The sequence below is a fragment of the Helicoverpa armigera genome, chromosome 1 (genome assembly GCF_030705265.1).
Source record: "Helicoverpa armigera isolate CAAS_96S chromosome 1, ASM3070526v1, whole genome shotgun sequence".
Taxonomy (NCBI): Eukaryota; Metazoa; Arthropoda; class Insecta; order Lepidoptera; family Noctuidae; genus Helicoverpa; species Helicoverpa armigera.
In genome coordinates, this window is record NC_087120.1 from 18,611,778 (window position 1) to 18,626,372 (window position 14,595).

The following is a 14,595-nucleotide window of genomic DNA, read 5'->3' on the forward strand; positions in this document are numbered from 1 at the left end:
TGTCAAAGATTGGTCTTAATTGGTTGGTGATTTTATTTTGAAATTAATGGCCGGGTTCTATAGCATGTAAGGGCAGAGATAGTAATGTTCCTCGTCCTCCAAGCATTTTGGTGCATGCACTACTTTATTAAGAGATTTTGCGTTATGAAATCTCCGCTAGCAATTTTTTTGTCCATGGTTAAGACATTAAGAGTTTCTTACTTAGAAGGAAAATTAGAACACAGTCGTCATGAAACTTTTAGTAGAAAACAGTTTTCTTTGTATGGTTTTCCTACCAACATGACCCAGTAACCTAGCTCAATAATTTCACACCTTCAATACCTCTTTGACATGAAAGCGACAATATTTTACAAGCTTTTTGCAACTGCTGTAAATGAGCGCAACAATTTTTTTGTAACTGTAAGTACCGGGGCAGGCAAGTACCAATGCAACTTTTTTAAAGGTTGTGTATACTTTCTGAGTAAATCTTGGACACCAATGACTGTGTTTCGGATGACACGTTAAACTGTAGATCTCAGCTGTAATATAACATATTTTAGCAGCCGTTACGGGTACGGGTACGGGTCAGACTTACTGGCTTCTCACAGCCAGTAAGTCTGACACCAGTCTTACCAAGTGGTAATGGGTTGCCCGGGTAAGTGGATTAAGGTAAAATAGGCAGTCGCTCCTTGTAAAACACTGGTACTCAGCTGCATGCTGCTGCATTAGACTGGAAGCCGACCCCAACATAGTTAAGAAAAGGCTAGACAGATGATGTAAATGCCCGCACACACTGCAGCCTAAACTGTCGGCCGATAGTCGGCCTGATGTTTGATTGACAGTTTACATTGAAGGTGAACGTGAAACCAATCAAACTTTTTCGACGGTTTTGAACCACCCGATCATTGAAAGCACACTGCCCGCCACTCCTTTTTTTCATTTATAAACCTAATAAAAATAATGGCCGACTAAAAGTTTGTAGTTTTTAAATAAAATCATACATCTACGTGTCAGACATAAAGACAAAAATCAGGATAAGGGTTTCAGTTTTCTAACAATTTGGTTCACCCTGAAACGATAAAGAAATTAAGTAAGTAACATGAAAAAGTACTTTGTCGTCGCGTAACTTTTCAGAAAACAAACACTCTTAAAAAGTTCAGGAGTATAATGGCGGAATTTTTCAGATAGGTTTACATTGTAATTCAAGACCGTTGTACCTACGTTACTGGATATAAATAAATCGATAGTCGATAGTCGCTTGTTATCTTGCTGTGGATTTCAATAAGCTATCTTTCTTTGATTGAGAGATAGTAGTTTGGCATTATGGTGGGTCCATACAGTAACAATTTCACTGAGACTTTCATAGAATTGAGTTTGTGCAAAAATCAGTGCATACACCTGTATAATAAAAAGTCTGTACAAATGTCTTATCATCGTATTTTCTCTCAGACTTCATATTAAAGTCTGTATTACGTGAACCCACCATTATTAAAAGTATGGGTATATACTTTTACTATTCCTCTCTCTAGAATTCAAATCCAAAGACAGTTAGTTTGTCTTACGCCTTCTTAACCGACTTGCAATAACGTAGGTTTGTATTTTTATGTACGTTTGGGTATTATACTCCCACAAATGTAAGCATATTTTTATGTTATTTTAGAAAAACAGAAAATGCATTGAAAACATACTTAAAGCGAGTGAAACCAGATAAAACAGTGAGTCACGTATAAAATAGTAAAGACAACAGCTATGTTACGGAAGAGACATCTCGTTTTACGCAAAGATGCTGCGAGAGAGGTACTTTGAGAATTAAATTTTTCAGCACCTTTCTGAAAGTGGTTGATATTGCAACAGAGAAAGAGTGCTTTTACTACTTTTACTTTTGTTTTATACTAAGTTTTTCGAAGAAAAGTCATTTTATCATTACTTATTCTATTTTATTTACAACTATCGCTGGTTTTATTTTAATGCCTTTCTGCATTAACTTAACATTAATAAGAGTATTGTCATGATATTCAAATGAATTAAAACTGTCATTGTCGTTGATTAACGCTTCCACTACTCCTACACTCTGATAAAAAGAAACCTGTATTATGTTATTTTGATGTATCAGCTACAGTACTGATCAGATTCATTTAAAATTCGTTCAGCCTTTTTCCAATGAAGAATTATTTAAGAAATATACATACACACTCTCAAACCCCATCACCTATAGTATTAGTATAAAATAATATGCTTGATTCTAACCCTAACAATTTCTTTACCGAATGCATTTCCAAAAATTTCGCAATATACACCGGATTCCGGGAATTCTCAATACACACAAACAACGTTCTGTAAGATACAGGATGTTGTCGTAAGTACAGCTACGGGCTTCCCTTGACCTATTTTGTCGGGGGTCGAAAGTAACGTACCATGGAGAACGAAATGAATAGCGGAGATGTCATAACGCAAAATCTTTTAAAAAAGTAACGCGCTAAAATGTGGGTGTTTGAAACTAGGAACGTTACTAGCTCCGCCCTTAGGGCCAGGCCACAACAGTGCGTTGCGGCGTCGCATCGCAAAAATCAACGACGCATATCATATTAATCGCATAGCTGTGCAATGTTGTTTTTGCGATGCGACGCCGCAACGCACTGTTGTGGCCTGGCCCATAGACATCTTCTGTGGAACCAACCCATAATCTATACTATCTATCTACACTAATATTGTAAAGAGGAAAAAAATATTTTTGCTTCTTAGTTAGTTATGTTTGTAACAGACAAACTCAAATACTTCTGGACCAAATATAAAACTTCTTTCACGATTGGAAATCTACACTTTTCCTGAGTAACAAAGGCTATTTTTGATTTCGTTACGGGCAGTAGTTCCCTTGGGTCGTGGGTGAAACAACAGAAAAACGGCTAGTTTTCTAAATAAAATAACCAATCAACCACGACCAATCTTTAACAGATTGGTATTGATTTGACAAGGAACCCGAACGCCTCATTCATTCTAACAACTGATCACGCTACCGTACGTTACTTGACCTACAAGTAGGGTCCTCCTACCTTCCTTATGGCATCTCCGCTATATTTCCTTCCTCCGTGTACCGTACCTTCTTCGAGCCGAAACCGAGGCGAAATGTCTACTGAGATATAAATACATACCTACATAGCAGTTATAAGTATAGGAGGGAAATTGTGCGTATGTATGTGTAAGGGGATTTTAAGTGTTTGGTTAAGAATATACATGAAGGGACGGTTTTACAATCGCGAGATAACCTTTATCTGAAGAATATGTTTGAAGTTTTGACATCTTTTTGTTTAGAAAATATGTCAAAAGAACACATTTATTACTAGGGCAGAACTTAACTGATGATTGGAAAATCGGCTGTAAAAGTGAAAAATAATTGAAATGTAAATATTGGTGTTATGCAATACTGAATATATTTACGTAATTACTAGCTTCTATCAGCGTTTTTGACCGCGTTCCCTCGAAACTACTTCGCTCACCTGGATAAAACTACCAGAATCATGATAAGACGTGATCTATAAACTAAAGTTAACTAGAACTTAACTGTAACGTTCCCTCAACGTATCTAGCATAATTCTAATGAATAATTTAACTAAGCCAATATTACAAAATACTTGATAATAACCTTAGTAATTACGCTAGAATACACACAAACGAGTAAAGCCACAGTGCTTGTAACTACGCGAGCGCGCGACTGCTCGAGGCGGTTTATATCTTAACTAACATACATATTTATATCTATAACTTTAATAAAGAGAACAATATTTTCTTAAAATCTAGCAGTTTTGTTTTTACGAGTCTTAAAGGAATTCCTTTTCATACTGGTCTCAAAACTAAAACATTATGATACCTACAAATAATGTAGTTTTCTATTCGTAAAAGAAATTGCAAAATCAATTTTGTAGATCCAGATGTTACTAGTAGTACAACCTCACTAACTTTACCTATGTAATAATAAAATTAATCTATAAATAAAGCAAAAACAATATTGTTATTTCCCGCACAAAAAAAAAAGACAAACATAAAGCAAGATGCACTATTTTACACAATTTCAAAATACCGGTTTTTAATTACATGTTTACAGTTTCAAGCAATAAACAATTTAAAATCGCAATTTACTGAGAAGACTAGAAAATTCAACGCAAAATGAAAAGTTTCATAAACACAAGCACTTGATTCTGACACCTGATTCATTAAAAGCTCCTCCACTTTCTTTATTATATTATGTTACGAGAAAACTACCTTTAATAACCGAGTAAATAAATTAATTTAGGTTTATAAAGAAGGAAAAAACATTTCGTTTTTTTTTTAATGGGTAAGAGAATGGGTAGAAGCCTAAAATCGATCTCAGTGGCGTGCACTTGGAGAGGCCTATGTCCAGCAGTGGACTGCGATAGGCTGATGATGATGATGAATGGGTAAACTCAAAAACTACTGCACTATTTTTTACCCGCGTCCCAGATGTCAAAAACTTTCCTGTTCTCTAGGGTCTAAGCTATCTCCCCTATAATTTTCAGCTTACACGATTCAGCCATTCTTGAGTTATAAAATGTGTAACTAACACGACTTTCTTTTACCTATCTATATATAATATATAAGATTACTCAGGATCGTAAAAGTCATAATCTTCTAGAACGTATTAAATAAGTAACTATAAAATGCTGAAATAGTGAACTTGCTTGAAAAATATTTACTTTAAAGAGAATATTTTACGACGTAACCAGCTACTCTCAGGCCATTAAAAATATTTCAAGATAGTAAGGAAAAATATATTTTCTCTTTTTATTTTATATTTTTGCTTGAACATTTTGTTGGTAAATGAAGCAGATTTTCTTATATTATTATATTACACGTGCATCAACAGGTTTTGAGTTCATTATAGTCTTATAATTATGGCATTGTCAACCCGTTGTACGTCGGAGCGCAGATATACGCGAGACACAATTGATTTTCTATTGTTTTATGTTTAGCGACATACAAACAGTTAATGGCATAATTTGGGGTCCCATTTGTACAGTCAACTTCGGGTCAGTGGTAACAGTTTTATAGGAAAATCGTACTTATTACTATTGAGTTAAGGTGAATGACAGTTACCACTGATGTGCTGTCTACCGCACCTAATATTTTAAAGCTTTATTTTGAGACTATTACAGAATTTCTGTATAGTTTTTACAATATATCGTAATTTATCTTACAAAAGAAAATTCTAGTTAAATATTTTATGTATTTCAATCTATCTCGATTCGCCCTAGGCTACCAATCATACATTCATCAATTTTTTAAACTATGTTCTTCTTTGAGCAGAAATTGAAAGTAAATATAATATTTGTACAAACAAAAAGTCAATTAATTCTTATATTTGCTCTATCCAGACGAACCTATGAATCCATGTTTTTTAAAGATAAACTAGACTGAATACTTTTTTATTTATTTTAAGTTTTTCAAACAAGTTTCCAGCTTTTAGTAAAAAACATTTTTATAGTGCAAATATTCGGAATCCTCTGTAAAAACTGGTATTGGCTTAAACCTAATAGGTTTTATGGAAACCAATCAACGGTAACAGAAAGATAGTTATAAAATTCATTTTCTGTTCAAACATCCATTTGGCAAAATATTACGAACGTGAAGGTATTTTCGTGAAAAAATATTTTTTACCCTTTCATGTTTTAATCGGATTTACCTGAAGCTGATGGATAAATACGTTAACATACATTACATGTTTAGAAAAGCTCGTAAAATGGTATACGGTATATTTAAAATTATATCCTTTACCAGCAGTCGTGGCCCGAGGAACAACTTCTTGGTCTTGGATAAAAGTAGCCAGAAAAGTAAGCCAGTAGTCCTTTCTCAGACTCTAGACTATAATTTATATGTTTATAAAACATCGAAATCGGTTTATTAATTTTTGAGTCAAAGCACGACAAACAGATTATCAGCCGAATATATCAATGCCATTTAGTTTTAAGGACTGCTCAATCTTTATTCTAAAGGGCTTTTTACACTTTACTAGTAGCCTAAATAGGTTTGTCTAATTAGGTTTTTAAATGATTTAGTGAGTCAGTAGTCTCACTTTTTCCTAAATTTAGAAACCTACCTTCCTAAATGCGATTACATTTGTCTGAATTTAGTAAAGTGTAATAAGCCCTTTACATTGAAATTACGTAAATTGCGAAGCATATGCTTTTAAATATTAAATATTATTAAAGTTAAGTAATGTTCGTAGTAAAGATACTAAAGTAACTAGATGTATTACTCAAAAGCAAATAACTAATAAAATCAGTTGCATAAAGAGAAAAATAATGTTAACAAAGAGAATAATATTTCTAGAATGTTTCAGTAAAGATTAATTTAATGCATATCCCTGCATTTCAGTTCTCTAAGCTTTTTGTATTCTGTTAATTCGTTGCAGTGACAAAGGATTTTCATATAAAAGCGTTCTCAACTCATTAAAGTAATTAAACGTAGTTAACTGAAAACTACAATTATTATGATCTCCTTTTATTATTAATTTGAGATTTTAATAGTTAAAATTAATATTGTATTCTGATATTTTAGTTATTACTGAAGTTACTTGCTTTGTATTTTCGCTTTGTTCTAGTCAAAAGGTTTTTTTTAATTTAATGTTTTATAATATTTGTAATGTTAAAAGACTTAAACTAATTGGTTTAGTAAGTTGAATCCAAGCAATATACCTATGTGTAATAATACGATACAATTTCTTTCCAATTGGACATTATTAGCCTGGCCTTTTTACCAACTTTTGTTAACAGATTTCAGTCTAATTAGGTACAGCTGAGCACCATTTTTTACAAGGAGCAACTGCCTATCTGAACTACTCAACCCAATACCCCTTGGTAAAGGCTGGTTGCCATAATTTCTGACTGATTACCAGTAACTAGTGCCCAAGATGTTCAAATGACAGTAGTGATCCACCATTTTATCGTGCCTTCCGAAAGACGCAAATAAGTATTCGTCATGACAAGATCGTCACCCACCCACGTAACAACCGCGCCAAGCGTTGCTTAACTTTATGACCGATCGATCTGCACTTGGCCTTGACTTAGCTACAAGCTCTTCCTATATAACTTGACATGTACGGTAGACCGCACATCAGTGGTAACTGTCATGCACCTTAACTCAATAGTAATAAGTACGATTTTCCTATAAAACTGTTACCACTGACCTGAAGTTGACTGTACTAAAATTTCTCCCCTTCTTCCTCAGGTACTCTCCTGGCGTACACCCTGGTCTCCACCTGTGTGCTGGTGCTGCGTTACCAGCCTCACTCCACGAACCTGATCGAGCTGCTGCCGCAAAGTCTCCGAACTCCTGTCGACCCTGAGGGCACTGCTAGTGCTAATAGGGAGACTACTTTCACCGTGAGTATTATCTATACTTAGAGTGCGCACATTGCAAACTATTTAGTTGGCCCTTAGTAGGTACAACATTTTTTTTTTCAATCAGTTTTTAGTCGGATTGATACCGAATAAGTACCTAATCGCTGTTACGTGTATACATCCATTCATTTTTATACTGATTAAAGAGCAAAAATCAACTATCGGCCGACTAAATCTTTCTAGTGTGCGTGCGCTCTTATACCTACTTGTGATACTACCTGTTTCTCGCGGTTTCATCCTCGTGATCTTCTTCCCATATCTGGACAAAACATAGCGTATGTCACTCGGGGATAGTCTACCTTCCCGGCAGTGTTTTTTTTTTCAAAATACCCTGTTGGGTAGCTACCGTAGCTACAGTATCTCCGGGTGACATAGGCTATATTTTATCCTGGCGCTGTAAGCAGTTTCATGACACAGGTGAAACCGTCTGAAACAGTCAATATTGTATACCTAGAATAAATTATAGACAGAGATGGAGCAGCAGAAATTGTAAACGTCTCATTCTTCATTATTGGATTTATATATCGCCATAGAAAATAGATAAATTAACCATAAAGAACTTAAAAACAACATACTTAGCCCACAATCGCCTGAAAGCTCTGAGTCTACTTATTAATTCAGATCTCCTTCCGCAAGATAAAAACACCGCAAACAAAAAAGAACTTTGCTTAGTTTTTCTTTCTTTCAAAATACTTAGCAATAATGGTCAGGTCTTTCTGAAGCACTTAAAACATATTTTTGTTTATTTATTGAAAAGTTTTTGCCAACCAACTTATATTATGTACTGTTACAAAATTAGAAACACAAACTAACTAAGCTACCATAGGATCGTAGCCCTGGTACTCAAAGGGTCAGAAGGAACAAAGATGGGTTTCAGTCAGTAAAAGTCTGACTCTCCCACCTACTGCACCCGCAGCGGGAATGTGCAGGGTATCAGATTAATCATCGAATAATTGTCAACTCGAGAAAAAAAGTTCAATAATATGGTAGTTTAAATACTATAAGACTATAAATGTGATAATGCAGTTACGTATATGGCATCCAAAGTTATTCCACGTTTAAAACCTAATATGCTCTTCTAAGCTTAACATGGTTACGTATTTTCCTTGAAACTGCTAATAGAAAAAGGAGTTACCCTGAAAATCAAAGTAGCGTTTCTTGCAATATTAATATTACTGGAAGAAGTTTTTCTCAGCTGCACTTGAAGTTGTCTAGGTTCTAGAAATTTTCTAGTAATTAACCAGACGGCAGATAAATTAAAGCTTCAGTAGTTTGTTGCGCTGCAAAGTTAGCAACATTTCAAAAACAAGTTAATTAATATTTCTTATACTTATTTAAAAAATGTAATAGAAACTGAAATTAAAAAGAAAATTAAAAAGAATACTTAGCACTCTCGCACAATGGAAAATAAACAGTCGACCGACGCCCGCCGTATGTATTTTTTTTATACAAATGCGTCAAGTCAAACGTCAGTTTTAAGTGCCTCTTATACCGAGAAAATTCCAAATCATTGTAATTTGCCCACTTTAATTCACCTCTATACTGATGTAAGAGTCCGAACGATCTGTCGGCCAACTGAAATTTTCATTATCACTCTTAGTTCTAAGTTTAAAAATATTTATAAACAAAAGTTTAATAGAATAGACACCATTATCACTGCAAATGAAAGTACTGACAAAACAACGAAATCTACTAAATCAAGCTACGAAATGTACTAAATCAATCATTTTTCCTATTACACTTCCAGCAGTAAAACTAACGACATTATCGTACCTATAGCACTTAGATCATTCGAACAGCGAGCCCTATTTTCATGCAAATTGTGTCACAGACAGCGGACGGACAGGGAACACCGTGACAAAATGACTAAATAAACTGACTGTTAACATTTTGCAAGGCAAGCTATAAAGTGCAGGTACTTTTGACGCCTTTGACGAGCTTTGTGTGCCTTTCGAAAGAAAATATTGAGTAATTTTTCATGTTTTTATGTTGAAAGTGGGGTAACTGACATGATTTTTGACGATATTTGTTTGCATGTAATACTAAACCTAATATATGTATCAGTTTTTATATAAAACATAAAAGTTTTATATTTTTCATGTAAAAGGCAAAATAATTTTTAGCCTTTTAACCACGGGTTTCATATGCCTACTTCAAAAATTAAAATGTTAACCAATAAAATTTCTTAAAGAATTGAAAATACTAAAAACAAAGAGATAGAAAATAAATGTTAGAACACTTTAGCAATAAATACTCTTATGACTTTCTATCGCGAGTTTACAAGAAAAGAAATGATCGCAACGACGCTAGGAGTCGGAATTACCGCGTTGTTCAACTATTTTTCTCATTTTCTCGGAAAATAGCTCAAGGAGCTGATAAATGTGGAAGAAAATTCTAGTTTTTCTTTTGTTTAATGGCACGTGCGAACATGATCCAATCTTTCAATGAGGTTCGGAATTTAAAGCCGGGTGAAACGATTAAAGTGTAATGTGCCACGGAGAAAGGAAAGATTGCGGAGATGCCATAAGGTAGGTAGGTCAGGCCTCTTTGTAGGTCAAGTAACGGACTATTGGCGTGATCAGTTACAGTAACTAACGAGGCGTTCCGATTCCATGTTAAATCAAAACCAATCTGTCAAAGATTGGTCTTAATTTGGTGACTTTGTTTTGAAAGTAGTAGCCCGTTCTTAATTTAAAAGTGTATTGTTTTAAAAATAATAGGCGGATTTCATAGCTGGCGTGTAGCATAGTTGTAGGGTGTAGCACTCGTTTCTTGGCACGCTGCTTTCTTAGGACATTTTGCTTTATTTCATATCTGCTAGTCATTTTGTTCTCCATCTGAATACGGAATCTACATGTGTAAGGCACTACAAGCGTTACCCGTGACGCTTGGTTCGCCAAAATCCATTGGTAGTAGGTTTTATTGCAAACACAAAGGGGTCCTACCTTTTGAAAGCGGCCTTTTTAGACTTGATTGGCACTGAGTTCTTGTACCGTACACTCTTTGACACTAGAGCACTAGAGAAAATTTTTAGTTGGCTAACAGTTTGGTCGGGCTTATAAAACAATATGGAAATGAATGGTAGAACGCGTATTGTGACGCTCGAGTATTTAGACGGTATCAGACCGACTAAATATGATTGAATTCACAATTTTCTTTAAAAAGTATTTGTTTTTACCATGAGGCCAACTGTAGAGTCTGCACTGGGTACGCTAAATTAGTCTTGCATTGCGTGTTACACTCGGCTGGACCAGGCGTATTATTTTAATCAAAAGTGCTTAAAAGTGTATTAGAATTTACCCGTAACAGTAGCAATTTCTTTTATTTTATTTTTTAAATAATTTAAAAAAACGCCTATAAAAATAATTGTTCCAATATCCTTTCGATGATAAAATTTGGCCCATAAAATGGCGCTTGCAAAATTTTATTATTCACTGCACATGAATATTATTTATATCTGCACCGCGTTGCTGGCCAATTGACCCATCAATTTCACTTTATGATCGAATATATTATAGTTGGCAAATTTATTGGAAAAAAATACTGAAAAAAAACTTTTACGGAGCTCTGTAGGTAAGTCGGTATCTCTAGAATACCAACTAAATCGCTCTAGGAATCATTTAGCAACAATAAAAAAACGTACGAAAAGAAATGGGGACTTCTCCTTTTCGTAAATACCGTAAATACCGTTAAAAAGAGCTTATAATGTTCTACCAAAAATATTGGGCATATTAGGACAAAATAATTCTGTACTAAAATAAGATCAATTAAACATGATTATTACATTTTTATTTACCCAATTACCAAATATACATATGTTTATTTAATAAGTACTTTTATCTAACAAATAAATTCCTTTCTTTTCTTTACCCCACTCATCAGCTTTTCTCATCTATCAGCATTCCAATTGCAACACGTCCATACGTATATTGGAACAAGCGACAATCTAACACATAGCTCCTTCTATTTAATAACAGACAAATGGAATCTAAAGCAGTTACATTACAAAGCGTAATATCACTTTATGTTGTCGATAACGAGTTTTATTTCACTTAAACGTCCACATTGCTGTAGCCGTCTTGTTGTCTGTATGTCTCAAATGATCGGTTTTATTGCATTTTTTGTACTGTATTTTTTATATTATCTTTAGTTCAAAGAAATTAAAGATGGTTTCGGGTGTCATTTAACATCCTTGGTAATCATTAGTAGTAGTTAGAAGCCAGTAAGTCTGACAACTAGTCTTAAGGGGTATTGGGTTGTCCTGGTAAATGGGTTGAGGAGGTCAGATAGGTAGTCGCTTCCTGTAAAACACTGGTACTCAGCTGAATCCAGTTAGGATGGAAGCCGAACCCAACATAGTTAGGAAAAAAGCTAGGAGGATGAGGATGATATATCGTCTGTATACCTAAGTAAACCTCTATAGTCATGATACTGTTGAACCAAAAACTGAAAAGAGAAGTTTAAAATGTCCCGAGTTTATGCAAGATTGAAGTAACTTTCTACTTTAATCATTTGTAATGTTATGTACCTAAAAAAGAAAAAAAAGCGGAACTCACATAGTGGTTTTAATACCTTAAAAAATGCTCTAAATAAACTTCGTGGAAATATCGAACAAACTTACATGAAAATAGATTTTAACCCTTTCCTATAGAGGTGCATGTTTAAGTGTGTTTCCCCTAAATGTGTGGGACACAGACTGACGCCCACGCATCACCTTTGAACTTCATGAGCTTTTACCGACGACCTTTATATAGGCAAGTATTTTGTTAAGCCAGTGCTATCGTGGTTAATATTAAACGCAAATAATTCTTCCTGTCTGGCACTCATGTCGAAACTACTAAATCAATTAAAATGTTTGGCACCTGCACAAATTTTAGGGCCTGAGTAAAGACATAGGGTGGTCAAAGTAATTCTCGCAAGACACGAGAAAAGTCGCTGGCGCATGCTAGTTTATGATACTTTACCTCTATAATATTACGCTAAAAGTTTGCCTTACCAATTAACAACAATGAAAGCATAACGAGTAGATAAAAATGCTTACCAATTGTATTATAAACTAGCTTCCGCTCGCGGCTTTGCCCGCATGGTGTGTTGATAAAAAGTAGCCTATGTGTTAATCCAGGGTATCACTTATCTACATCAAAAATTTCAACCAAATCGGTGCAGCCGTTTTTGCGTGAAAGAATAACAAACATACATCCATACATTCTCACAAACTTTCACGTTTATAATATTAAGTAGGATTGGTTTTAGCCTGATAAGACCTGACAGCCAGGGTTACTTTCACAATAGTCCAATTCACTATTTTCTGTCATATTAGTTACGATTTCCATCTCACATGTGTGATGCACTAGTTAAACTTTTATAATAGCATTGCATTTTTCTTTCAAATCACTTAAATAGCTTTTAAAGCGTTCCCGGAAGAGTTTAGCTGAAGTTTAAAATTCATTGCAGATACTTCTAAGACGATAGGATAGAAAACTTTGTTGTTCCGAACATTCTTTCGTTAAAAGATTTCGATAAGCTTACTGAGATAATATACATAGCTATGTAAGTATAAAGTTATCTGTAGGGCTGTGTGTTGGCTTAGGCATTAGTACTACGTTTAAAAAAGGTGGTATTTTAATGTCTAAATATCATCTGCCTAGCCTTTTCCCCAATGTTTGTTTGGGTCGGCTTCCAGTCAAACCAGATGCAGCTGAGTACCAGCGCTTTACAAGGAGTGACTGCCTATTTGACCTCTTCAGTCCTCGCGTCCAATGGATTGGACAACAATATAATTTGACAAAAATAACAACAACAACAACAAAAAACTAGTTATTTTTGGTACATGATATGGATACTTTTTTTAAATATACACAGAAAAGTTTTCCTACTAAATACCTACCAGCTTTACCTACATATATATACCATGCAATCAGACTACGTGTAATTATAAACCCCTATTACTTACACACATATAGCTGAGTGTTTCCATTTGCAGTAAGCCAGCTTATTTCCTATCCAATACTACTCCAATATACTACGGATATTGTTCCTACAATCATATTGCATTAATTAAGCGTATATTAGTGAACTAGCACATGTACCTATAGCTATGTACTATATTAGGCCGTCCATACACTAGCCTACGTAATTCTTCTGGGCTAACGACCCGTAACGACTACTGAAGATGTTCAAATGACAGCCGAAACCTACAGATTATCGTGCCATCCGAAACACAGCCAATGTTGTCTAAGATATACTTAGAAAGTACATACAAACTTCGAAAAGTTACATTGGTTACCTAATCAGGAATCGAACCCTACTACTGCCCTGATTAATATTTACCGTCGGTCAAAATGTTTTCTCCCACTCCAAAAGGTCTTTCACACGAGCGAAATTCCTGCTCGATTTTCACTTTCCGAGATACAAAAAAGATGTCGCGTTGTTTCACGGGTCATCCTTTGAATCTGTAGTTGTCAATGGTTTCCATAGGTACTGCTATATGCTATAATACTGCATGAATGATCCTTTGAGAAAGCCAAACCTTGTACAAAAGCGAAAAATCCGCATTTGTACGTTCTGGAACAATAAGGCTGATTTTCCTCTCGCTCTTCGTTAATATAGGGAATTTTGTGATAATAGAATTCACAGCAATATTTACCACATTCTTAGCCTAGAAGTTTTGAAATGAAATGGCTAGTGATTTCATGAAATAAGTTGTCTGGATCTCTAAATAATTTAATAACCTTAACCTATTGTATTCTCGTCCCCGGTCAAGCACCCTATTGACAGATGCAAAGATTTCAATAAGAAAAATCTACGATATGGCTATGACAGATATCATGTGCCTAGCCTTTTCCTAATCGGGTGAAACTGAGTACTTACAAGCACGTAAAACTAAAACCTGTCTTAAATAATACGGGTTATATTATAAACTAGCGGATCACGCGAACTTCGTATCGTTCAAACCTTCCCTGGACCTCTACAAACATTTTAAAACCAAAATCAGCTCAATCGGCTCAGCCGTTGTCGAGTTTTAATCAGACTAACGAACAACAATTCATTTTTATTTATATAGATAGAAGATAGATAGATAAGGTACTATTACCATTACAAAATTTAAAGAAAGGTGCAAAATTGAAGAAGAATACTTCAAATAATACTAAAATATTAATTACCAAGCGAATATGAAGTCCATTGAGAAATAGTCGATAGCTGC

The 14,595-nt window shown here is 34.7% G+C and overlaps 1 protein-coding gene across 3 annotated transcripts in view; it reads left to right on the plus strand.

The window, feature by feature from the left end:
- LOC135117428 (solute carrier family 7 member 14-like) overlaps positions 1 to 14,595 on the plus strand; it is a 169,206-nt gene that overhangs the window by 140,089 nt on the left and 14,522 nt on the right. For all 3 annotated transcript variants that reach the window (XM_064036695.1, XM_064036705.1, XM_064036700.1), the window contains exon 12: positions 7,219 to 7,373. In XM_064036695.1, coding sequence (XP_063892765.1) covers positions 7,219 to 7,373 — 155 coding nt within the window. The remainder of the gene's footprint in view (positions 1 to 7,218; positions 7,374 to 14,595) is intronic.